The sequence below is a fragment of the Alosa pseudoharengus genome, unplaced genomic scaffold, assembly GCF_046254945.1.
Source record: "Alosa pseudoharengus isolate Yale_2024_CS ecotype anadromous, Long Island Sound unplaced genomic scaffold, YU_APseudo_1.1 YU_APseudo_1.1_scf_17, whole genome shotgun sequence".
NCBI classification, from domain to species: Eukaryota; Metazoa; Chordata; class Actinopteri; order Clupeiformes; family Clupeidae; genus Alosa; species Alosa pseudoharengus.
In genome coordinates, this window is record NW_027468640.1 from 27245832 (window position 1) to 27271405 (window position 25574).

The 25574-nt window shown below is 44.2% G+C and overlaps 2 protein-coding genes across 2 annotated transcripts in view; both read right to left on the reverse strand.

Moving 5' to 3' along the window:
- Positions 1-3238, reverse strand: part of capgb (capping protein (actin filament), gelsolin-like b) — a 12905-nt gene extending 9667 nt beyond the window's left edge. Inside the window, exon 1 of the mRNA XM_076289163.1 lies at positions 3117-3238. The gene's annotated coding sequence lies outside the window, so the exon portion shown is untranslated. The remainder of the gene's footprint in view (positions 1-3116) is intronic.
- Positions 3239-5423: 2185 nt separating this feature from the next.
- On the reverse strand, positions 5424-24604 carry polr2a (RNA polymerase II subunit A). The gene is made up of 29 exons (XM_076289164.1): positions 24287-24604; positions 23313-23445; positions 23061-23197; positions 21552-21725; positions 20833-21114; positions 20446-20607; positions 19983-20203; positions 19653-19785; positions 19438-19562; positions 18595-18805; positions 18110-18319; positions 17621-17789; positions 17234-17328; positions 16544-16747; positions 15958-16180; positions 15655-15838; positions 15021-15192; positions 14695-14800; positions 13810-14015; positions 13107-13370; positions 12578-12785; positions 12218-12318; positions 11926-12030; positions 11557-11739; positions 11102-11305; positions 10613-10799; positions 10166-10279; positions 9909-10058; positions 5424-9660 (listed from the first exon to the last, which is right to left on the reverse strand). The coding sequence occupies exons 1-29, from the start codon at positions 24371-24373 to the stop codon at positions 8501-8503; spliced, it is 5910 nt and encodes a 1969-aa protein (XP_076145279.1). The 5' UTR covers positions 24374-24604; the 3' UTR covers positions 5424-8500.
- Positions 24605-25574: the final 970 nt, after the last annotated feature.

The window sequence follows — 25574 nt, forward strand, 5'->3', positions numbered from 1 at the left end:
ACCCTGCCTACTTGTTAACAACGCTTTGCTCTGCCTCCACCCTTGTCTAGTCTACTAGCTTACTAGCTATCTTGATGTCCTTGTTAACTGGTGATATCCTATAACATGAGCAAACACAGCGAATGCATGCCTTGAATAATGCAGATTAATTTTGCCTCAGTAATTTTGCATCACAAACAGTAACAAATGACCCCATCAGAGTTGCTCGTTTTTTGTGCAGAAAGCAAAAATTATGAAGATCACTTAGGCCTCGAACTGCTCACTAAAATAGCAAGCTAGCAGCAATAGTCCACCCTGCTAACCAATTGCACCACTGGTTATTTTGTATCTATGCAATAGCATGGTGTAATGAATGTAGGTCTATGTTGTCTTGTGACAGCTTATTTGTCAATCGATCAAGATATTCATTATAGCAAACATCTAGGCTAAGTGAATGTTTTGCAACAGGCTGCTGAACGAGCAGTAAGTAGGCTAAACTATTTTCTAATTTAGGCTACGTGGGAATCTGAAACAGCAACATCTGTCATCAAACTCTCTCATCAAAGTTTTGTAATATATGCTACCATGATAACCATTTTGTGTCGTCAAATTAGGACCAACAAATTAAATAATATTTAACTCGGAGAAAATAAGTTTCATGTGTTCACTTCAAATCATTAGACAGCTCACTGCATAACTTTGAGACATGACACTAAGTTATGATAATTTTTTCACATGACTGACGTATTTCATATTATTAACCCCCAAAACGGAATAAAGTGTTAGGGGACATGCCAGTTTGTTGTACATCAGTTAGGTTTTGGTATGTGAGGCAAAGATGAACCTATTTTGTTGTTTTGAGGCTTGCATATGCCCATGTTAAATTGTGATGGCACCAGTTAACATGGGTGTATATTTCTCACTTATGTTAACCTGTGTTAACTTTGACTAACAGTTCAATATATACATAAAAATCTGGCATCGATTTCAGCGGCTCATAGTGTAGTGGTATAAACGATGTAGAAGCTAATCCAATCGACTTTCTAGTCCATGCGTGGTTCGAATCCCAGCTAGATCGCTAGTTTTATTTTTTTCCATTCATTCAGTATGTGTCATATTTGTGGATAATGCTTAAACGGACATGTATTAGACATACACTGGTGATGTTTTCAGCTATATCCGTTATATTGTCTCACTTGCAAACACTTTGTGAAAATGTAGCCTAAACCTGCACTATCGGAGGCAGAGCAGATTAAGAAGTAGGCAGGGTCTTGTTGAATATTCACTGATTTTATGCAAATATCACCAGTTAAACTGCTCACCATCTAAACTGGAACACCGGAACTACGCCTACACTTTAAAATACAAAATTTAACATTCTTCTTTACCATTACTACCCCTGCAAATTCATAATTTTATACATTTCCAGGACAACAAGCTGTGGTCAGCCTGGCTTCCCCTGTCATCTAGGCTACACCTATATTATTCTTGGCCATTGACCTACAGAAACCTTTAATGCCAAACCTTCTACAACACCACAAGGAGAAAACAATAACGGGGGTGCACTGTCATCTCTGACTAGCATGAGCATTTTGACCACAGAGCTGACTATCACATAGCTCACCAAAAAGAGTTTGGTGGTGAGAAACAGTTGCAGTAGACTAAAAGAGAGCGGAAATGGTCTCACATGCTGGTCAGGCAATGCGCGTATAGAGACCACGACAAATGGCTTCAGTCACGTCAACCCGTTTCCTTATAAGTCATATTTTTTAAACTTTACATCACGCATTCTAAAACACACGCCATTATTTCACAAATATCGCCCTACTTTCTTGAAACAACATCCCTTGTTGACATTTTATACCCCTCCTCCAATGACCTACTGAACTACAAACCAGGTATGATTTAATTTGTTTGAGGGGAAAGGCTGGGGAATGCTTGCGTTCTGTAGACGGACTAAATATTTGAAGAGTAAAACACAGAGACGATGAACCAAGTGAATTGACAGCCTATGGCTCACCGATTGTAAGCAACACGCTTTGGTGCTATCTCTCTCGCTCGCTGTCACTCGCTGTTAAACACACACATGCGCGCGCGCACCCACGCACAACCCTTCACGGAATGCAGATAAAACTGGGGGCGACTGAAGAAAACGATAATCAAGCAAACGCACGCAGGTACACACACACAACCCCGTTCCACTTAACTGTATGATCCCATCCAATTGCTCCGGCCCGGTACCTGACTCCTGCTCCATTCCTGCGCCCGGCTGTGAGTGAGTGAGTGACCGACCGTGTGAGAGTAGGCCTACGTGTGAGTGTGTGTGCGCTGGTGTCTTCACCTGGCCTGGTTAGCTTATATGTGGCAGTAACCGGAGCCAGGGTGATAATACGAGCGGCCGTGAGGAGAGGACGCCCTGTGGGGTAGTTTGGGGCAGGTGAAGTGGGGTGGGGTGGAGAGAGTCAGGTTCCTGACAAATGCTAAACACCACAGTGATAATTACTGCCTGCCTGTCCCATCCATCCATCCACTCATCCCCTTCTCCTCAAAGAAGAACAAAGCATGACAAAAGTAGTCTAAAACACAGGTTATAGCAGGCTAAGAGTGGTGAAAAATATGGAAAAAGAGGACATTTAAAATGATGAGTGAAGAACAAAAAAAATCTTCCAAAAATTATTCTAATAATTTACACAGTGTTCATAGATGGTTAGGAGGAATGTGAATATGAAAAGGTAGGCTACATTCAGGCCTTGACTCCCCTGACACACACAAGATGAAAAGATGCAGCTGCTGGGTGTGGCATAGAGAGAGAGAGAGATTGTAGAGAGAAATAGCTAAAAAGAGATGGAGAAGAGAGACAGAGGAAGAGAGAAAGAGTCAGGGGCCCAGTCTTTCATGCGGCATGGGTCAGCACTGCAACCAGTAGGCTATTCATGTTGACCCAGTGACAGGAAACAATGCAGACACAATATGAGGAATGACAGAGAGCATGCGGGACACAGTGGAAAGAACAGAGAAAAGGGTTAAAAAACATACACAGAAAAGAGAAAAATAAACAAGCACATCCAAAACTTTCACAAAGTAGATTAAAGTCCAATACAAACATTAACAAAGTATTGGAGTTCTGCTGTGCCTACCTTACAGTAGTTTTTGGGAGAAGAGAAAGAGCACTGGTTTAGGGTGCGTCTGAGAGGGGAGCAGATTTGTCGGACAAAAACTCTTTCATACATACTTCCTGTTCAAGCCTGCACTGGGTTAGTCCAACCCCCTGCATGACTCACACTTAAACACACACTCAAGAGTGCACACATCACACAGAATACAATGAAGAGGGAGTGACTGGAATGAATGTGTCGGAGGTAGATGAAGAGGAAGACTGATATTTCAAGAGAATCCAGGACGCTGAATGAACTTGTTAAACTGACTAACCTTTTCAGGCCAAATAGTTTAATTTTTATTTGCAGTGCCTCTCTCTAGTGTGAGAACAACTAGCTCTATACACACACATTATACACGCGTAGATATATGCAGAAAGTTTACAGATTGAATGCTGCCTCTTTGCAAAACAAGTCTTTTTTCATCATCTGGGCAACCAACAGCACAGCCCTTGTGAAGAAAGCACAGCAGCGGCTGTACTGCTGCCATCTGGAAGCCGTTACAGATCTTTTCAGGGTTGCACTTCCAGACTTTTGAATAGTTATTCTCCAAGTGTCATAAAACACCTAAAATCATGACCCATATGGACTGCACTGCACTTTGTCTATGTCTTTTAGCTGCTTTTATTGCTTACTTTATTTATTACTTTGTTCACCTTTAGGTCTCTTTTAATTATGTCTTAATGCATGTTTTTACTATGTTGTCTTGTCATACTATGTGTCACCACCAGGGGAAGTGCAATTGAATTTAATTGCTATGTGCAATGACAATAAAGGCATTCTATTCTATTGTTTTCTATTTATAGAAAGAACTATACTTCAGTAAGTAACTCATTACCTCTAAGCCCACTCATTTGGTCTTCAAGAATATCCAGGAGTGGGAGAGAGGATTTGAATTAGATTCCAGATAAATACAACAATTAAAAATAACAAGGAGAGCTGCCAGTTAACCATGCCACTAATCAGACCTATAGGGAAGTGATACTGCAAGTGGAAAACAGAATAAGCAGAATACATGGTTCCTATGGAGACCCATTAGGGGGCACCCAAGGAAACCAAATAGGATAAACAGACACATGACTGGCATGAGTCACTGGGGGAATGAGCCATCTTGTCACAACAACTTGATTTTGGTTGCCACCGTGGTCGTGACACCAGCCTGCAATAGTAAACCCACACCACCAATGCTATTAGCCTAACAGCCACACTAATTTAAGCAAATTAAGTGTGAGACTAATTTGAAAGTGTAATGAGGCCTTTGGGATCAGATTCAGGGACTTATGTGTTTTCACTGAAATGCGTCCAACTGCATTAACACGTATGGGGACACCGAGGTTTAAAATAGCCCCTTACAATGCAAGGGTGTGTCCAATAAGTTGACAACACTTGTCAAGTGTGAACAGTGGTTATTAAACATTTAAGCAAGCATCAACCTCGAGGGCAAATGGCCTCAATCAGAATTCAATCAAGAATCCAATTCAAAAGTCATTCATCATAGAATTAGATTGGCTAAGGTGCAAGTTTATTTTAAAAGGTAGCTCTCATTATAGTTTGGCAGGCCAAGCATTAGGTGAGTGAGATATGTGGCCCCAACCAAAGCTTCACATTTACTATATTGACCCTTTCAACAATAAAAACAAAAACAAAGCTTGAACGTTCTATTTGGTTCCCAATCTACTTCCTCTGCATTAAGATAACATATGGAATGTTAAAACGGAAGCCTTGTGGGGCCAACTATGATGCTGATAATGGAACTCTCTTGATTTCTTACTAAAAAATAGGTCGGGACCCAAAAGTGGGTTGCGGAACCATTCTGGGTGGGTCGCGGAGCTTGTGGTTAAAAAAAAAACAAAACAACATTCAAAATGCTACCTTATCAGATCTAATATCAGAGCTTTCAGATCGGACTAAATGGGGCAGAAACCCCAGTGTGTGGCGTGTAGTGAATTGCTGGCACATGAGAGCATGAAACCAGAAAATGACACATAGAAACAAAGCACCCATGTCAAAAACAAACATGCCGAGTGTTTTGAAAGGTGACATCAGGAGTTGAAGGCTTCACAAATGTAATGCCAAATCACCACGTTCCAAACAAGTAGGCTTACAGGAATTTTGCGTGTCTTACCATGTAGCTCACCATATCCGTTCGTTGACGTGAACGCTAAAAAAATATGGGTCGCGACTTGAACATGGGAAATTGTGGGTCCCAAAGTCAGACCAGTTAAGAACCACTGGTCTATACATACATTTCACAGACCAAGGGAGAAATAGTAATGACAGAACCACAAATGTAGTAAAACTTTTTATTTTTTCTCAAGTCAAAAACAAACGCAACAAATAGATACAGAGAATGAAGTAAATCAGATTGATTTCTATACAGTGGCAATTTTAAATTCTTAATTTAAATCCTCCTCCAACCCCCCTCCCCATCCCTGCCCCCAAAAAAACAAAGAAACAAAAAAAAAACCCTGTCCAGTCTTCAACTCAGAATTCAGGAAAACCCTGTCTCACCAATGGACACATGCGCACACTCACTCACTCATACAAACACACTCTTCCTCGCTCACTCCCGGTGAGTCCTCTCTAGGAGTTGAGACACAGCAACAGCGACTGGACATCACACAAAATAGCCAAACAGCTGAAGGCTGGCCAGGCTTGGTGAGGACCCACACACGGCTTCACACACTGTACCAAAAAAAAAAAAAAAAAAAAAAAACAGGGAGACTCCTCAAAAAACCTCCAAACATTTTGCAACTTAAGGCTTTGGAAACTGAAGCTCGGTGCTCTTTGAAGTTCAAGCGTCTCTCCTTTCTCGGATGGTACCTTACTGTTCCTGTGCTAAGGTCACTCTCACAGCCCCTCAAAGACTGGCCCAGTCTAGGGTCTCCAACACCATTGAGGAAACTTGGATGGTTATACAGGGTACCAAAAAAAAAAAGGGGGGGGGGGGGTAGTGGTTCCAATCATATTCCTTCAAAGTAAGGAATTCATCTTGGTTCCACATCAATGGTAGAAAAAGCTCTTCAATATCCTTCCACCAAAACACTCCTAGCACTGTACAATATTGTGCACCCCCCAACCCCCCCCCCCATCTCACATCCCACTCCAGTGAGCCCCATCGCCACAACTATCTGGACCTTGGTAGTTGGAAGAGAATAAACACTGATTTGTCTGAGGGCCAGGTGCAATCTGAGGAAAAGCAAGAATGTGTGAATAGATAGATGGATGGATGGATCTAAAACATGACGGGACTAACTGATTTGTTCAAGAACACTCATTTCCCCATGTAAATCACTTTAAAATCAATCTTACTTAATTCCCGAGACCAAACCTTAAAGTACAAAAAGTGCTGTTTTGGGCCAAGCATTTCTCTCCTTCATAAACAACATTCAACCACCATAGTTGTCTATTTCCTTGGTTAGCTTCGCCCTAACCACACAAGTGTCGTTCACCCAAGAAGTGAAACCGTGAAATGAAAATGGCCCTTTTCTTTCAACTGTAAAAGAAATTCATAGCCGTTGAAATTTCCTGAATCAAAAAATGTCAAGTAATAATAGCACGAGTCAATTATTAGCTGAACTCAATGGTCAGTTTGTTTGGGAAAGAGACCAGAGAAATGGGCGTAGAGTCACAAGCCTCTGTGGTCTCCACCTTTAAACCCAAACGCACCTGGACAACTCTTCTTCACAGCGTCAACGATCCAACATAGAGCAGATAAGGGGGATGGGGTGGGGTGGGTGGCAAAACAAATTCTCCCCACAAATTTCCTCAATTATTCACACAGATGAGTAATATTATTCACTTGCCTTAAATATACGGAACATTGAATTAAAATTCTGAAAAAAAAAAAAAAAAAAACGATTTATACTTTTTTTTTTTACTTTTTTACTAAATTGTTGCTATAGAGTATAGGCTGAAGAGGGGATCCAAAGACAATAAACCAACAATCCTGATTTTAATAAATTCTGGTAGGTGGTTCTCATGCAGAGAAAAATAAACAAAGCACTAATTCTTGAGATCCCAACTTCTAACTGCCCATTCTTTAGAAGAAACGAAAACGAACTCAACAGAATTCCTGCTTTATGCTTGTAACGCCCAATAAACTTTCCCAACGTTCAGGAAACATGGTTGCTGGCTTTCACTTTTTTGTCCTTTTTGTCTGTTCTGGCTGCTAGGTTTGCCAGGGTTAAAGAGACAGAGAGGTGCTGGTGAGATAACTACACAGGTATAAGGCTTGCATCCTCTGGGGTGAAGAGTTTGGTAAAGGGGGGTGCAAAAAGAACAGACCAATTTCAACAGTTTGACTTGCGATGGTTCACCTCCCTTGTCCCACGCCTTCTCTCAATCGTACACTACTAAACAAAACGCCACCAATCCTCCCCTTCACAACTGTTGAGTTGCGTTACGTCTAATGTCACCTCTTCTTAGATACAAGGTAAAATTAAATCTCAACTCGCATTTATGAATAAACTAATTGCTAGCGAGACCATACACTTCTGGACGAAGACAATTCTCTGTATATCTGATTTCTCATCAATCTGGACATATCAAGCCAAACAATCAGAACCTTAGTAGCCAATCTGGCAACAATATTTACAGAACACAAAAAACAAAGGTCTATGAGATACGTTTTTTTGAATAAAATATGTTATTAAAAAGGTCTGTGCTCTCCTCTCTACTCCACTAAAGTTATTTCTAAATTAGACAAAAAAAAAAAAAAAAAACACAGTTTGAAACTTCAAAGCTTTGCAGATAAATACAATCCACCATTTGCTTTTTTTTTTCAAAGGCTTTTGGCAATACTTGAGCTCTCCCATTCTTTTACATCCAACACTGAATTTCAGAGAGATAGGTAGGAGGAGAAGAAGGTGAGGGGATGGGAAAAGAGATTTTGATGTGTTTACCACACAGTTTTTCCTTTCTTTCTTATTCTGTGGCTACATTACCCTGAGGTAACTCCCACCAGAAAATTAAAAACAAAACAAGGAAACAGAAACAGAACCAGAACAAAACAACAAGTCTTTTTAAAGGCAGCCATTCTCTGGCCAAATAGTTCAAGTCTATGAAATACAATAACAGTATACAGAGTGACCCCCCACAGAGAGGGAAGAGGCTGAAGAGGTGGTCCGAGAGAGGGGGGGGGATGGGCAAAAACAAAAACGATAAACAAATCTTTCACATGTGGGACCCCAGGGTCCTAAGCCTCCTCTCTGAACCACCACCACTACCCCCTCCTCCTCCTCCACAACACCCCAACTGCCTCCCCCTGCAGGGGCAGTCCTTCATCAGTCATCTGTCCCGGGGTCTGAGGGCCAATCGCTGGGGTGGGGGGAGCCGCAGGCTGGGCTCCCGTCCTCTGACGGGCTTCAGTTGTTCTCCTCATCGCTGTCGTCGGGGCTGATGGCGGGGCTGGTGAGGCTGTAGGTGGGGGAGGTGGGGCTGTATCCGGGGGACGTCGGGCTGTAGGTGGAGCCCTTGGGGCTAGTGGGCGAGTAGGTGGGAGACGTGGGGGAGTACTTGGGAGAGGTCGGGGAGTAGGTCGGGGAAGTGGGGGAGTACTTGGGGCTGGTGGGGGTGTAGGTTGGGGACGTGGGAGAGTAAGTCGGCGAGGTGGGGCTGTATTTGGGTGTGGTGGGGGAGTAGGTGGGGGACGTTGGGCTGTATTTGGGCGAGGTCGGGGAGTATTTGGGAGAAGTCGGGGAGTACTTGGGGGACGTCGGGGTGTACTCCGGGGAACTTGGACTGTAGGAGGGGGAGGTGGGGGTGTATTTGGGGGAAGTCGGGGAGTAGGAGGGTGAGCTGGGGCTGTAGGAGGGTGAGCTCGGGGTGTAGGTGGGGGACTGTGGGGTGTACCGTGGGCTGGAGGGGGAGTAGGATGGAGAGGTGGGTGAGTAGGAGGGCGAGGTGGGGGAGTAGCTGGGGGACGTCGGGGTGTAGTTCGGAGAGGTGGGGGAGTAGCTCGGAGACGTCGGGCTGTAGGAAGGAGAGGTGGGGCTGTAGCTGGGCGACGTCGGGGTGTAGTTGGGCGACGTCGGGCTGTAGCTCGGGGACGTCGGCGAGTAGGAGGGTGAAGTCGGGGAGTAGCTCGGAGACGTCGGCGAGTAAGACGGCGACGTGGGCGAGTAGCTCGGAGACGTCGGCGAGTAGGATGGGGAGGTGGGACTGTAGCTGGGGGACGTCGGGCTGTAGCTGGGCGACGTCGGACTGTAGCTGGGCGACGTGGGAGAGTAAGAGGGTGATGTTGGGGAGTAGGATGGAGAAGTTGGGGAATAAGATGGAGATGTGGGTGAATAGCTGGGTGATGTGGGTGAGTAAGAGGGGGAGGTTGGCGAGTAGGAGGGGGAGGTGGGAGAGTAGGAGGGGGAGGTGGGGCTGTAGTTGGGGCTGGTGGGGGAGTAGGATGGAGAAGTGGGCGAGTAGGAGGGGGATGTCGGGGAGTAGCCTGGGCTCTGCGGGGTGTAGCCACCAGGAGAGCGAGGCTCGTAGGCAGGGGAGGTGGGAGAGTAATTTGGAGACATGGCGCCACCTGCAGGACAACCAAGAGAACAAAATCAGACTCTATAACTCATTTCAAAACCTTACTAAAACAGTAATAACTACAGAACTCTACCGATAATGTGCATGTAGGTAAACAAAGAAATACTGTAATATTATACTATAGGTCTAATAACTACCACAGTGATAACATGGGACTTTTCAGGCACCCGCTATAAACTGTTCTCACCAGCCCAAAATAAGTCACATCCGTAACATTACAGTGTTGAGCGTACTGACCTGGTGAGGGGATGTAGGGGCTGGCAGGCCCCGGTGATCCAGGAGAGCCCGGCGTGGGGGACCAGGCCGGGGAGTAACCCGGGGAGAAGCCGCTGGCGTCGGACGCCGCGCTGGGAGAGAAGCCTGCAGCTCCGGGGGTCATTCCACTCCCTGGAGCAGCAAAATGGCCGTGTCAGTAAAGCAAGTACAGACAGCATAGCATTACGTTAGGAGTTACAAGCTAATATGTGAAGAACGCAGATCGGACGCGCACTCACCGACGCTGGGCGACCAGGCACCGTAAGCAGGGGTGGCTCCCATGTTCCAAGGGGTCATGGCCGGAGACATGGCGCTCATCGGGCTCGGGGCGGAGCCATAGAACATGCCCGTTGCTATAGTGAGAGGAGGGGAAAATTTGATGACACACAAATCAAGGCAGTTTTACTCGTTGAAGCATCTGCATGTACCGAAGACCAAGCCTAAGTTACAGCACATGAGTACAGGAGAAGATAGATAGATAAATAAATAAATAAATAAATAAATAAATAAATAAATACTTTAAACTGAAATGCACAATGATACAAAAATAAAACTTCCAAGACTTTCTTAAAGGCATTTATAGAGACACTTGCAGCTTTGAATGGACACTTCACAAAGCTGCTGTGTGTGCATGTATGCTCAACTCTGTGTTTGTGAGGGTGACTATGTGAAGAGTGGGTACTCACGTCCAGGCACGCTGATTCCAGGGATGTTGGTGGGGATCTCCATGCCGTACTTGCACTTCTCGGCATCCAGCAGCAGGTCGAAGCAGCCGGTGCCGGCGGGGGCCAGCTGGCCAAGCATGATGTTCTCCGACACACCCTTCATGGGGTCGCACTCGCCGTGAGACGAGGCCTCCATCAGCACATCCACCTGTGGACAGGTAGTGACCACTGTGTTTTTTAAATTTATTTATCTACTCATGTATTACTTATTTACCTATTTTAAGATATCAAAAAATATTAAAATATGTCCCCTTTTGATATTCTGCTTTCAGTATTTTGAACTACAATTCACCCTGTAGGCTATAGTGGCCAACAAATTATATGATATCCCATTAAAATGGTTTACTTTTTTAAGAGTGACTGCTCTTACACTCTGCAGAGTGGTGGAAGAGAAGAGTGAAAGTGTATGTGTGTGTTTGTGGGCAGCACACTTGTGAGTATGACACTTACCGTCTCTTCAAAGGAGCACTTCATGAGTGGACCGGTGTCCTGTCGGTTGATGCCGTGACGGGTGATGGCCATCAAGTGACCTCTGCAGGTCATGGTGTCACAAAGCAGGGCCAGATGGCGGTAGTTGACATAGGAACCGTCAAAGGAGATCACATGGTACAACTCCCTCTCCAGAGCCTTCCGCACAGCCTCAATACCCAACACCTGCAGACATGAGGGTTGAGAGAAAGGTTTATACCGAGCTAGATGGAGCTTTTATTATATGGAGATTTTGTTGTGGCTTTGGCTAAATTCATCAAAAGAAATTGTGAAGACAGAAACACATTTCCTGTGACATTGCACTATCCATTTGTGGCATTAGCGAGCATACACACACATGAGTTATCCCCATGTATGCATCAATTGTGAAAAACAGGTTACTCTAAGAGAGAGAGAGACAAAAAACGATGGCTTACGGTAAAGATCTCCACAATGTCGTTGGAGGTGGTCCTGACGGGGTCGACGTCCTTGTCGCTCAGGACGCGCATGAGAGCCACGCCGTCCGTCTCCAGGATCCACTCCTGCAGGGCCTTGAACTCGCCGTCCTCCGTGATGATGATGCGCTTCTTATTGTCCGTCTGAGGAAGATGCATGTAGACCTGGGCAACAGGAGAGAGAGGAGGAGTTCAGTGAAAACCGAATCAACCATTTGTGTGTATTGGGAAGAATGGACAATCATTTAAATTCGCAAAACAAAACATGACTGAACATTTGAAAAAGATGTGCAATCAAACAGGGACAGTTTCTCCCTCTGTGTGTGTGTGTGTCTCTCTCTCTCTCCTCACCTTGCTGATCTGCTCAATACCCTGCAGGGTCATGTCTGTCAGCATGTTGGACTCGATGCACCTCAGGAACACGTCGTCATCCATCTTATCCACCACCTCTTCATCCTAATGGAAAAAACAGCACAAGACGGCCAACATTCAGCAATATACTAATGCTGGTCAAGTTATGGAAACCACCAATTGGAGATAATACTTATTGGGTAGACGTTTTGTTTGTGTTTGTGTGTGTGTGTGTGTGTGTGTGTGTGTGTGTGTGTGTGTGTGTGTGCACTGTGTTTGAGTGACTACGCACCTCTTGGAACTTGTTCTCGTCGCTGTTCATGATACGGATTCGCAGCACCAGCTTCTCAGCGTTGTCGTCATTGAAGATACAGTTCAGATCGTCACCAAACCCTGAAGAGTGTGGCAGGGACACAGAGGAAGACCCGTGAGTAATTCTGATGCCAAATGCACACTATTACAGTTACATTCATATGCCATACTCCCATAGACACAAGTAGCAGAACTAAAAAAAAAAAAAATCTGACATATTTCAGGTCAATCAAGTCAAAATAGCATAAGCAATTCTACCACATACGTTTGAAAAATGGACTTTTAAAAGTGTCTGCAACATGGACACATTTCGTTCATCAGATTCTAGAATGTTCCTCACCAGCGTTGATCTTCTCGGCGATCTGCTCCATGGTCAGTTTGCGGTCAGTCATGTGTTTGCGGTCCAGCTCAATGCGGAGCAACCAGGGCGAAATGCGGGTCACGTCAAAGTCCGGCATCTCATAGTAGACATTCACCCACTCCTGGTCCTCAGTCACCACTGTGTTTTGAGGATTGGGGTCGTAGTAGATGGCAGTGTTGGCTGTCACCTGTAATCACAAGCAGGGCATATTCATTGGCATTTTTATGTATAGCCTCATCTGTTTCAGCGCAACAAAAGTAAAACACATTTCATGTTTGTTAGATGCAGTGAAAGAGTATCAAAAGCAGATATTGCTGAGGGTTGTGGTTGCACTTTGTGGAAGCTTCCATAAAACAGAAGTCTTGAGGTGGATGACTTGCACACTCCAATTTGTATCTTGTATGGCTTATGAATTCTATAATGAAATGCATTCAGCATGCATGTACATACGTCCGTTTATGTACGTGTACATTAAAGACTTAAGAAACCAGTTAGATCAGGCAAATACCTTGCGTAGTGTGGTGTGCTCCAGGCGACACAGGATGTCTTTGGCCCTCTCAGCGTCACGTGCCGCTTGGCCCACCAGGAAGACTGTGAGCGAGGGGGTCTTGGGCCGCTTGGAGATGTTGATCAACTCCTTAAGACGGGGCACACCCAGTGTGACGTTCTTGGCCGACACACCGGCGTAATGGAAAGTGTTCAGGGTCATCTGGGTGGCGGGCTCTCCCAGGGACTGGGCAGCCAGGGCGCCGACCATCTCGCCTGGGTGGGCCTGTTGACAGAAGGGAGGGAGAGGGACTGTCACGGGCTGGGTCTGTGTTCACATCAGGCATGTCCACTTTCTGCTAATCAGGCATGTCCACTTTCTGCTAATCTGATACACCATACTCAGGGGTGAAATAGAATGGCATCATAACCCGTTAGCAACTTAGTTGGTTGAAACTGCTTTGCTAACTTAGTTAGCAACTATGGTTTTGGGAAACGTGCCCCTGTGCGTTCCTTATCTTTATCATTTCCCCTGTGCATTATTAAAAATGTTTATTAAAATTAAATTAAAACTAGAATTTCCTAAAACATCTGCACCTGGTCATGGTCATAAATAACAGCATAAACACATTGAGTTAGCATTTACATTAGCCAATGGGCAGTCTGGGGAAACAAAGCTTCACAATCAGTCCCACGCGAACAACGCATGTTTAAGTCTGACTCACGATAGACTGGTTGAATTTGGTTTCGATCTCTCCGAGGAGCCAGTCGAAGGCTTCGGTGCTCAGGCGGAACTCCTCGGTCATGCGGCGCGAGCAGAGCGTGGAGCGCAGGTGGATGTTGAAGAGCAGCGTGGCGTTCTGCTGCGCCTGCCGACTCAGAGGGTCTTCGCCGTTCACGATCACCAGCTTCTTACTCAGCTCATGGGTACCTGCGGACAGAGGGGGGGCAAAAAAGAAAATTATACATGAGCATCAACTTAATAAAGTTGAAAAAATCATTACAATTAGATTATGGGAAACTCATTCATAAAATTACAACTTTTATAATTTTGTATTTCATCGGATGCAAGAACAACTTTAATTCATTTTAAAAGTTGTATTCTGCCACATGGATGAAACTGATCTTTTAATTATCAATAGTGACTAAGAGGCAATTGCCAGAACAATGCATTTAATCCTATTCACAATCACATTACTGCAATTTGAAGGGCCAGAGCTATTCTCTTATGGCCATGTCATAAAGGCTGTGGAGTGCTGCACACTGCAGAACATGGCTTCAAACACGCATCTGCCTCCAGTATGTTATGTGACGCCAGTGATCCCCCACACCGCTCTAAGTCATCAGCACTCTTTATATAGCTAGCGTGAAGCTTAATTTAGCAGTAAGCAGTGGCCTGACATTAAGGCGTCCACAAGCGACCAGAAACTAATCTCATATACTCTGGTAAATAACTAAACAACAAAAAATTGGATCCAATTTGACAAATGCAACATAGGAGCACAACTTAAAGTAACAGAGGGGCCATGTAAAAAGTTTGAAATAAGAACGGAAATAAATAGGGACATTTTTTCTTTTTGTTTATCGTGACTGAAGTCAATCATACACACCTTCAATCACCCGCAGTGGGTTGAGGTCTGTGGGGGTCCGGGGGTTAATGCGGAAAATCTTCTGGGCGTTCCAGATCATTCTGGCCAAGTTGCATGGCAGCACCACCTACAGGAGAAAATTATTACTACCACTGAATGAAGTCCTACAGGGGCAAATCATGGAGTGCATGTGTGCAAGCATTTTAAAAACATGCAAATTCAGATAGAATTGAGTGAAATTCATAAATGAATGAATAAACAAACAAATAAATAAATATAGAAATAAAGAATAATATTCCATGTTGAGCACTACTATTCTTCCCACTGGGCATTTGCACTTGGCCCACCTTGCTGTCCCCTGTGGGGAAGATGGCACGCAGAATCTCCCGGTCTTCCTTCATCTTCTCAAACTCACGCTCCAGGGCGCTCTGCACGTGTGCGTTGGTCAGCACGTCCTTCACCACATCCTCCTGCAGGGTGCGCCGGAGGGCTCGCTCGTTGCTGTAGTCAAACCTGAACCTGTGGATTACAGGTGGAGTGGACGCGTGAGAGAGTGAACGTGGCCGTACTCCCTGTGGCTAATCGCGCGCGTCATGGCACGGCACAGCTCAGCACTCGCGCCTGAAGTTCAAAGGTGTGCGATTAGTGACAAGACAACACCTGCTCCCTCTACCATAGCTGTTGTCTTGTTTATCTGTTACAGAACCTTGGCAGCAGCAACTACCTGAAAAAAGTTTTTTTTTTTTTTTCCCAATTAAGAAAAAAAAGAAATGCTAGACTTTTAAATGTCATTTGCATTTTTTACATTTTACATTTACATAAACAAAACCAGGCTCTAGTTCAACTGCAAATTACTCCAAATGTCAACAATTTCAAGGCAACATTGGTAGTTAAATATACTGCACACCAAAAGACTACATGTGTATGTGAGCCCTTGAAACTAAGGCCAAGTGGGTCTCCACTTCTTCCCTGTAGACTCACTTCTTCTCGAAGGCCTTGTGCGAGGGCTTGAGCGTGGCCAGGTTCTGGAACTCCACGCTCTCTCCCGCCAGGCCGTCCTCTCCATAACGCAGCTGCACCACCTGGTTGATGGAGTTCCGCACCGTGGCGTCGTATTTGACCATCACAGACTCCATAGACTTGATCAGACGACGCTGGATGTAACCTGAGACGAGGGAGCAAGGAGTGAATCGGAAGTTGATGTCGCTGTAGCCACAGCTTAGAGGTACTACAAAACTGTCCCGAGACGCCCCGACACGTTCACCATCGCCCTTCCCTCCTTACCCGTCTCAGCAGTCTTGACAGCCGTGTCGATAAGACCCTCTCTGCCTCCCATGGCGTGGAAGAAGAACTCGGTGGGCGTCAGTCCGGCCAGGTAAGAGTTCTCCACGAAGCCTCTACTCTCAGGGCCGTAGTCGTCTTTGATGAAGTGGGGCAGTGTCCGGTGCTTGAAGCCGAATGGGATTCGCTTACCCTCCACGTTCTGCTGCCCCACCACAGCAATAACCTACACAGGGATGTTCCGAGATTAGGAACCTTTTAGGAACTCATATGCACACAAATATACAAGAATTGATAGGGTGTGTGTGTGTGTGTGTGTGCGTGTGCGTGCGGGCGTGAATGGGGGCTTATGAGTTGTGTAGTGCACACCGCTACACCCCTGATCATGTGGTGCGTATACGTGTACCTTGGAACAAAATGTAACTTATTGATATTTTCTACATGTTTTGTTTTTTTTCACTTATTGAGAGATGTTTTGTTTTTAAAATGTTGTATTTGTATATTGTATTTGTGCTTCCTGTGGGAAATACTGGATCTGAAATATGAAATATATCTATATGGAGGATATAAAAAGCCATGCTGGATATACCTGTGAGATGTTAATTTTGGATCCTTTGGACCCAGCCACCACCATGGACTTGAAATTGTTGTACTCTGAGAGTGACTTCTGGGCGGACGATCCGGTTTTGTCTCGAGCGTCGTTCAGGATGCGGTTCACCTGGTTCTCAAAGGTCTGCCTGAGCGTGTTACCTGGGGTCGGCTCCAGCTCGTTGTTGTGGGCCTTCTCAATCACCTGGATGAGGAAACAGGATGGGTGGGCGAGAAGAAAAAAAAACACATCAGGACAAAGTCCGCCTGCAGTGACTTTAGCCATACTGGCACAAGCCACTTTAAAAGAGGAATTGATAGGACTTGTTCTTCACATTGTTGTCCACATTGAGAACTGACCCTTCATTTCTGGTCAGTGGATGGTTGGGACTGAACGTACATAGGATGTACATGTCATTGCCCCATAAATCAAAGTTATAAATCACTTGTGAATCTTTTCATTACAATGTTATTTACTTTCGCCCCAATCCAAGTGGAGGTGGGGTTTGCATGCATGTTCCAGTTTCACTTCCTCGTTTTTGATCTGTAGAGCAATATACTCTTGTATACACTTTCTCTTTCTTAACTTCTGCAAGAACTGGCTCTTCAAATCTTTACACTGAAATCTGTCTAGTGAAAAACATGTCTCAATAAAAACAAGTCTCAAGTGTCAATCTTTCCTGATCCTCACCTCTATCACATCCTGTTTGGCCTTTTTGATGGTGTTCTGAATGTCCAAGTAAGTCTTTGCGTCAGCAATGGAGTCACCAATACCGATGGAGTGACCTAGAGACAGCAAGATAGACACAATGATGGAAATTCTAGCATGGCAAAAGAAGAATTTAGTAGATCAATGATGAGCTGCATGTGTAAAGTAAAGGTAAATAGACCTTTGTATTCCTGGTTAAGTTATTCCACTTCTTTATTGTCTAAATACTAACTACACATAGTGACATGACTCATGCAGACTCAAGCAGAACCAGATTTCTTTTTTAAATACTTCAGCTAACCTACATCTGCAATTAAATGTGATGGTCCACATGAGATTTGACACTACATTTTCCTTCCCTTTCCTTACCCTCAATGAGCAGCCAGTTGTTGACCACCGTCTGAATGTTGGAGTAGAAGAGGCGGGTGACGTCGTGGCCCATCTCCAGGTAGGAGATGTGGACCAGCGAGCCAGCGGATGTTCCCAGGGACTTCTTACACAGGATGCCCATGATCAGCTCACCGTTCTCCACAATCACCTGAGAAAAGAAAGATAACATTTCACTTTACAACTAAACTGCTTAATCAACTCATGCTTAATATCCTGACCTAAAAGAGGTCATTCTACTTCCTGAAGATCTACTCCACTTCAGACGCAAGTTGTTGATATAGCTTTTTAGCACCCTGATAGCAATTGGTTAAAAAAAAACGTTAACCATCAATCACCCTGTGTTAACTTACTTTCAATGAAGCATGGGAAGAGACCACTTCGTTGTAAAATTCTGTGCCAAAATAAAGGAAACTGCAAAATACTAAAACGTCCACCATCAAAAGAGAGCCCTGGACATGGTGTTAGTACCTTTGTGTCTCCGGGGGAGATGTGCTTGTAGGGGCCACTGTCCTCCTCGTCGGGGTGAGTACTGTGGGTACGGATGACGTTGATGTGGCCGGGGATGATGAGACTGAAGATCTGCTTGCCCGTCCAAAACGGCCTGGGCTTCAGGATGGCCGGCTGGGGCACCTTGCCGTCCCACGTGGAGAGGAACATCAACAGGTTCATCACCTCGCCCTGCGGGGGGGGGGGGGGGGGGGGGAGACGGGTCAGAGGGATTATTTTATGCTTACTTGAGTAAAGGATCACGCAACACTAACATTAATCCCTTTAGCTGATTAATGTTCAAGTCATTTTAAAGTCACACACAACACAGTGAGCCACAACTATCTCTATCTTAGTAAAAGTATTTTTCTATATGCTAAATCCAAGTATTTAACTGCATAGCTGGATTTCAAGGACAATATGAGAAGCTGTTTTGTGACTAGGGATTGATTGCTCGAGTTGCATACCCTGTCTAAGAAGACGTCTCTCTTTGTGAATTTGCGCACGGCGGTAAGTGTGTCCTGCACGATACCCATGACGGGCCTGTTGGACTGGGGGGTGACGATCATACGAGGCACCATGGCCAGCTCCTGGATCTCCGCTCTCGTCTCCAGAGACTGGGGGAGATGCAAGTTCATCTCGTCCCCATCAAAGTCAGCGTTGTAGGGGGTCGTCACACTGAGATGGGTCAAACAAAATAGATGGCATAAATACACTAGGCAGATGGTTTCAAATGCCACATAACATACATGCTCAGTATGCCATGGCACCTTATGCATGCTATATACAGGGTTCCCACTCTAAGTCAAATGTAAAATTCCATGACTTTTCCCTTACAAAAAAAATAAATTTCCGTCACTTACTATATAATTAATTGCACAATATACCAACCAATGATTTCAAAGCAGCCGCGTAGTGATCAAAAATTTATTTTACTTCTTTAGAGCGGGAGATGAATAAATGGGCATTAAATAAATACATTTGGGCTACTCAGGCAAGCAGTAGGCCAATAATCCGATATACTCCAATTCTGCATGGAAATATTTGAATTAATGTATTATTTTTAGCAAGTACATTTTAAACTGCTACAACAAAATTCCCTGATATTTCATGACTTTGCCCCAACAATGATAAAATTCCCTGACTTTCCATGTCTGGAATAGACTTTCCAAAATTCCATGATATTCCAGAAACTCCATGACCCGTGGGAACCCTATATGTATTTGTAGAGATAAAACTGTAGTTCAGCTAGTTTGCATGTCATAAATTGGACTGCACTCATAATGGTCCTCTGTTTTCTGGGAGCATACCTGAGGTTCAGACGGAAGGTGGACCATGGAAGGATTCGCACTCGATGCCCCATCATAGACATTTTATGCAGCGTAGGCTGTCTGTTGAAGATGATGATGTCACCATCGCACATGTGTCGTTCAACCTGAGGAGGAAAAGCAACTTAGTGTCCAACCATAATTCCAAAATAGAACCTAACCAAACATTGGTTTGACAAAGAATTTCATTTCATTACCTTGTAACCAATCTGGAGATGAAGGTCACTTGGTTTGGGGTGGAATCGCAGGTCAATGCGGTCGCCATTGTCACGGATGATGTATTTGGCTCCGGGGTACTGGCTGTTCCCTCTGCTCACAAGCTCTTGAAGTCTGTGGGGAGTTTAAGAAGCCAGTCAGTGAGCACAAAATCAAGTGTTTTTCAAAATAATGCACAGTGACCTTTACAGCATTGTAGCAATTGCAGAAATGATCAACAAAAAGAAAAACAAAAGGATCAATGAATAAGCACATGAAACCGATTTTCGCATATAGGGGCAGGTGCTGCTGGGGTCGGGACTGCATCTCACCTGTCGATATTGAAGGGTGTGACGATTTCAGGGAAGGTCATGTTGGCGGCAATGGAGCGAGGCACACCCACTTGGTCAATCTGTAGGTTGGGGTCGGGCGTGATGACCGTTCGGGCTGAGAAGTCAACTCGCTTACCCATGAGGTTACCACGGACGCGACCCTCCTTCCCCTTCAGACGCTGTTTGAGGGACTTGAGTGGACGGCCTGATTTCTGCATCGCCTGTGATCAGAGAGCAGACAAAACTTAAGAGCAGAATTTTGCAAAACTTCTCAAAACTGTGCTAAACTTGTGTATGATAAGTTATTCCATTATAGTAAAATATTAAATTACATTATGGCATTTCGCACACAATGAAATACTAAGTGTTGTACTGTAGAATGGTGCAGTATAGTGTGCAGTCTATCTCTATTCTAAGGTGTGTGTGTGTGTGTGTGTGTGTGTGTGTGTGGATGGCTACTTACTCTGGGCAGACCAGGGAGCTCGTTGTCCACCATGGTGGCCACGTGGAACTGCAGGAGCTTCACGTCCTCAGCGATGACGTGTGCCGCCGCGCCACTCTGTTCGTTTCTCCGCAGCTGGTTGTTGATCTTCACAATATCAGCCAGCTTGTGAGTCAAGTCATCCTGCGGGGTTGCAAGAAGTTGAAGATGAGGGCAGCATAAACAGGTAGTTGTAAAATGACATTGACAACGACTTTTAAAAACTGTCTAATAACACAGTTTGACAATCTTGATCAAACAAACATTTGTTATTAACAAAAGCAGGAAGCATTTCCGTCGCACAAATGCTCAATTTCCTTCAGTACTCCCCAACAGCTGACACCTTCACATGGAGAGGGAGACACTCACCTGATTTCGGGCAGAGCCCTGCATGACCACAGCGGGTCGGACAGCGAGAGGGGGCACGGGCAGCACTGTGAGAATCATCCACTCGGGCCGGGCAAACTTGGGGTCCATGCCCAAGATGATGTCCTCCTCGTCAGAGATGCGCTTGAAGATCTCATGCACACGCTCAGGGCTGAGCAGGATCTTCTTCTCCTGCGAGTCCTCGTTCACGTGCTTCCACTCGGCGTAGAGCTCCAGGCCCGAGCGCCGAATGATCGGCTGGTAACGCCCGCAGCCGCCATGACCCTTGGAGGACAGACCAATTTTGTAATGTTTATGTAACTAACTAATTGTTTCGTTTGTCTCGGTTAACACGAGACATGGATTAGGAACGCAGTTTATTTAAAGTGGTCGATGGAATGTTGTAGCTAACAGCCACGTTAACGTTGAGTTAACGTAGAGACCAAAGTTGTGTCAGGTGTCTGACCAGTGGGCTGATCAGATGTGGGGAAAATCAATGCCTAAAGTTTAAAACTATAAGAAGTCAGTGATCAGTTCATTGTGAGATTGTACCATTTCATATGTAGTTTCTCTTCATTATTATTATTTTTATCAAATGCTGAAAACTGCTTAAACTACTGGAACAGACATGATGCTGATACTAACATTTTCTAAACTAAAGTATTTGTTTTCTGCATCAGGCCATGAGTGAGATTATGTTATGTCAAAGTCCACTGCAGTACCTTCTCCTTGGTAAGGTCCTCATCATGGTCCTGCTGTTCCATTCCAAACTTGTTGTCCATCTCCTCACCACCTTCGCAAATGTTTTTGCCTTTACAGAGGTCATACACGTGGGTCAGGCGCTTCCGTGGCTGCCCCTTCGACTTCCCCAGAATGTCCTTGATCTTCGGGTTATTCTGAGGAAATTATGATAATAATGGTTAAAACATTATATTTGCTCAGTCTGCAGATGATTTCATTCAAGTGACTTACAATTGAGGAAGTGTAGGAGAAAGTCCTGAGTACTAAATCTACTCAATATGACAAAGTGTAAGGAGAACAGGTAAAGAAGAGCACAATAAGTGTGAGTTAGACATGTTAGAGGAGCTAGGATAGGAGGAAGATTCATAAAAATGGAGAGAGCTGTGTCTGCACTAATTACATTTGGTAGCTTGAGAGAGAAAGTGGAATAGAGCATTAGCTCCAATATTCCAATATGTGGTTTAATGTTCTGCATTATGTCCAATATGTGGTTTAATGTCCTGCATTATGTCCAATATTCCAATATGTGGTTTAATGTTCTGCATTATGTCCAATATTCCCATATGTGGTTTAATGTCCTGCATCATTTCCAATATTCCAATATGTGTTTTAATGTTCTGAATCTCTCATTAGTAGTTCACTTTAACACTAAAAGCATGCTCCTACTTCATGACCCTGTATGATATCCATCCCAACCATTGATAATGTAAGGCACCAGGGTTGACATCACTTCTTGTTGTTTGTTTTACATCAAATGGCATTGGTGTCATTGATTAGGGTAGCCTTTGTGTCTCCTGACTCTGCCACTGTTACTGTATGGTTATCTATCCTTTGCTCTTGTGTATTTAAACCCTGGATAAATCTGTGTCAAGTCAGAGACGTATATTTTGGAGCGCATTGTGCTTTGTGTGTGCCTCTCTCCTGTATATAGCCAAATTTAACTCTGCATCTTGATTGTACTTCTCTGTGACTGGCTCGTGTCTCACTTTGGTATGCCATATTTTTACCAACACTTGTTCCACCAACAAGGAACCAAAAATGAGTTTGGACTGAGATGTCCTTGTGTGTATGGACAGATGACACTGCCAAGATAGCGTTCCTTGGAGAAACACAGCTGCCAATAAAGGGCATAAGACCGCAAGATTTGAGTTACAGGTGCATAGTATATAGGTGCAGAGCTAGGATTCGATCTGTAGCCAAGCGCCACTGATTTAAATTTCATTTGAGGTGGAGGTCAGTGAAGGCAAAGTGATGAAAAGAACCCTTTTGGGTTGATCAAAATCCAGACAGGCCGCCATGTACTGAACAATCTGTAAGGGTTTCACTGTGTATGCTGGGGACCCACTGGAAGGGCATGTCAGGACTAAAAAGAATAATCAAATGCACTGCTTTTGTACTTATGCACTGTCTTCCAAGAGCGTTTTTTTAAACCTGTACTTTTGTGAAACATTTCATGAATGAATCATACAGGGAGAAGATATATTACTCACAGAATCCACTAGAAGCTTGGAGCAGAAGAAACAGACACAGCGAAGAACCTTCATAATTTTGTTGACGAAGCCAACATGAAACACCGGCTTTGCCAGCTCAATGTGGCCAAAATGACCAGGGCACTCTGCCATGTTACCTGGTCAATGAGGACATGGTTCAAAACATTAGCCTTTGCAGTAAATTGACACAACAAGTTATGGTAAGCCTAGAGATCTTACAACCAATGTAATCTGTGCATCCACAAGCAGTACCTGCACATGTCTGACACCTGCCCGTCCGCTCTATGACCCCTTGTCTTGGATCCATAAGACCACCAAGCTTTGGGCGGCCTCCCTCCGTAGTCTCGGAGTACTTGATGCCACCTTCAGTGACAGACATTCGTTTCTGAAAAACAAATAAAACATGGTCACAACTAACATCTTCTTTAAAAAGTAATAGTGATACTGGACACCAAATTACCCATGACAGCAGGTAGGCCATTAACATCACATCAGATGAATCATGGACCCATTGTTTAAGCTAAAAAGGCCAATTGGGGAAAAAAATCGTTGGAAGTACTAGGTATAAGTGGCCCCTGACAATTCCATGGCGGAAGGAACGCTTATGTTGGGATGAACGTGTTTTCATTTTTGGGTGAATAATTCTCATAATAGCTTATCTTTAACCAAAATATTTTTTAATCTAGACTCATTAATACATTTCTGAAAACATGCAACGCTTCATAATCATTGTGAATTTTTATTATCAGTGATTAAAGACTTAATTTATGAAAGGGAAAATGAATGAGACACTATTTCTAAAAGTTTGGGAGAACTGACTTTGGCACTAACTGAAGCAGAGCATCACAGCAAAGCATGTCGATTTAAGTTAGCTGAAGGGCTAACGACAATACTTATGATCACTAAAAGGTGTAAGCTATCGTGTGAAAACAGACTGCATACTTAGTTTCGGCATACATGGGATTTGATTTATGTTACTGTTCAGGTATGTGCAGAAAAGTTTTTCCAACTTCCTCAAACATGCGCTCACTAGCCACCAACAGCATGAGTTAGCGTGCTGGCTAGCTAACCAGCTAGGCTAACTAGATAGCAACGCTAACTGCAGACCATCCGTTATCCTTTACTATGAAACTGCAACATAATAAACTGTCATAAATAGGTATGTATTCAACATTAAAATGAACAGATTACAGATTGAATCCCCCCCTCCCCGAGACAAAACCTACAAGCTCATCTGGACTGATGATGCCGAATTGCACTCTCTTGATGAGGCGCAATGGGCATGCGCTGTCGCTGGAGGGCGGTCCGTGCATCCTGTCTATTCAAAGAGACGCGTCCTCCCCCGGCACGCCGCTTTGAAAGAAGGAACAGCTTAAAACGCCACCAAGACTCTCTCCTGGTCCCCAATGGCGACCGGAATGCCTCCGATAGCGGTCTCCCAAGGACCCACGTTGTTTGATCAACAATGAGCCTGTTTATTTAAGACTTTATTCTAGCTATTCTGGCTAACTGCTATCCCCCTCCCTTTTCCTGAACTACTCTCCAGTGCGCTCTAAGCGCATCTGAAGCTGAAAGGCTCACACACGGCTTTATATAGACTGCACGCTGCGCTACAGGTTTACACAGTCATCACGGCAGGGGCTGAACAGTCAGAAGGCGGGCTTACAAGCTCTGTAGTAAAACGATAATTGGTTGTTCAAGAAGACATCATGAATAATGCATTCAAAATCACGTATAGCCAATGAGGAGTCACGTTTTGTCTTCAGCGAATAGAAATAATAAAAATCTATGACACAACCATGAACATTGGTGTGATTGGTTTATATACATCAAAGGTGGGGTTTCAGTAACTGCTAAGATACAAAGTTATGAATATGCAACATTTTGAAAGGCGATTCGTCAGTTTTCTCATTAATATATATTGCTATATAGCCATTCACCAATAGCTTTCAAGGGGGGCTGGCGTAGGAATGAAATTCGTTAGACCCGCCTGACTGCCGAACATTACCGATTTCTGCCGAACTATATTTTCCCCTCTGAGCAAAAATAAAAAAAATCCGCGTTGTCTCGTTCGTCTTGCTCTGGATCAGCTACGACTCTTGGAAAAGAAGCTCGCGCGCAGGGCCTAATCAGCACTTAGAAGAATGAACGAATATATATGAAGAAATATGTGTAATCACAATTTCAGATTTCTCAGCTTTAGATCGTTTTTCTATGCTCTTTTAATTCGACCATCAACTGATTTTTTTCTTTTTAACTTTTTGCGAAATATACGGGAGTATGGATAAATCCTCGGACTCGAGTGGAACCACTACCTGGACAAGAGGTTGTAATGGCGGTATGCATATTTGGAAAGTCCCCTGAAAGCCTTATTCTTATAATCAAAGTTGTATTATCGGTTTTGAATATAAAAACATAGACATGGTCATCGTTTTGATATCAACATCTTAAAATATTTGTATTTTAAGTGACTGGGTGTCTATTTAATTAAGATATGATATTTAGAAAAAAGGC

Excerpts from the sequence above, each read along its gene's own strand:
- polr2a (XM_076289164.1), bottom strand. The coding sequence starts at position 24,373 with ATGCACGGACCGCCCTCCAGCGACAGCGCATGCCCATTGCGCCTCATC. Across the intron at positions 23,446-24,286 it reads TCATCAGTCCAGATGAGCTT|AAACGAATGTCTGTCACTGA; the intron begins GTAGGTTTTGTC and ends TTTGTTTTTCAG. Across the intron at positions 11,306-11,556 it reads ACATTGTGGAGATCTTTACC|GTGTTGGGTATTGAGGCTGT; the intron begins GTAAGCCATCGT and ends TCATGTCTGCAG.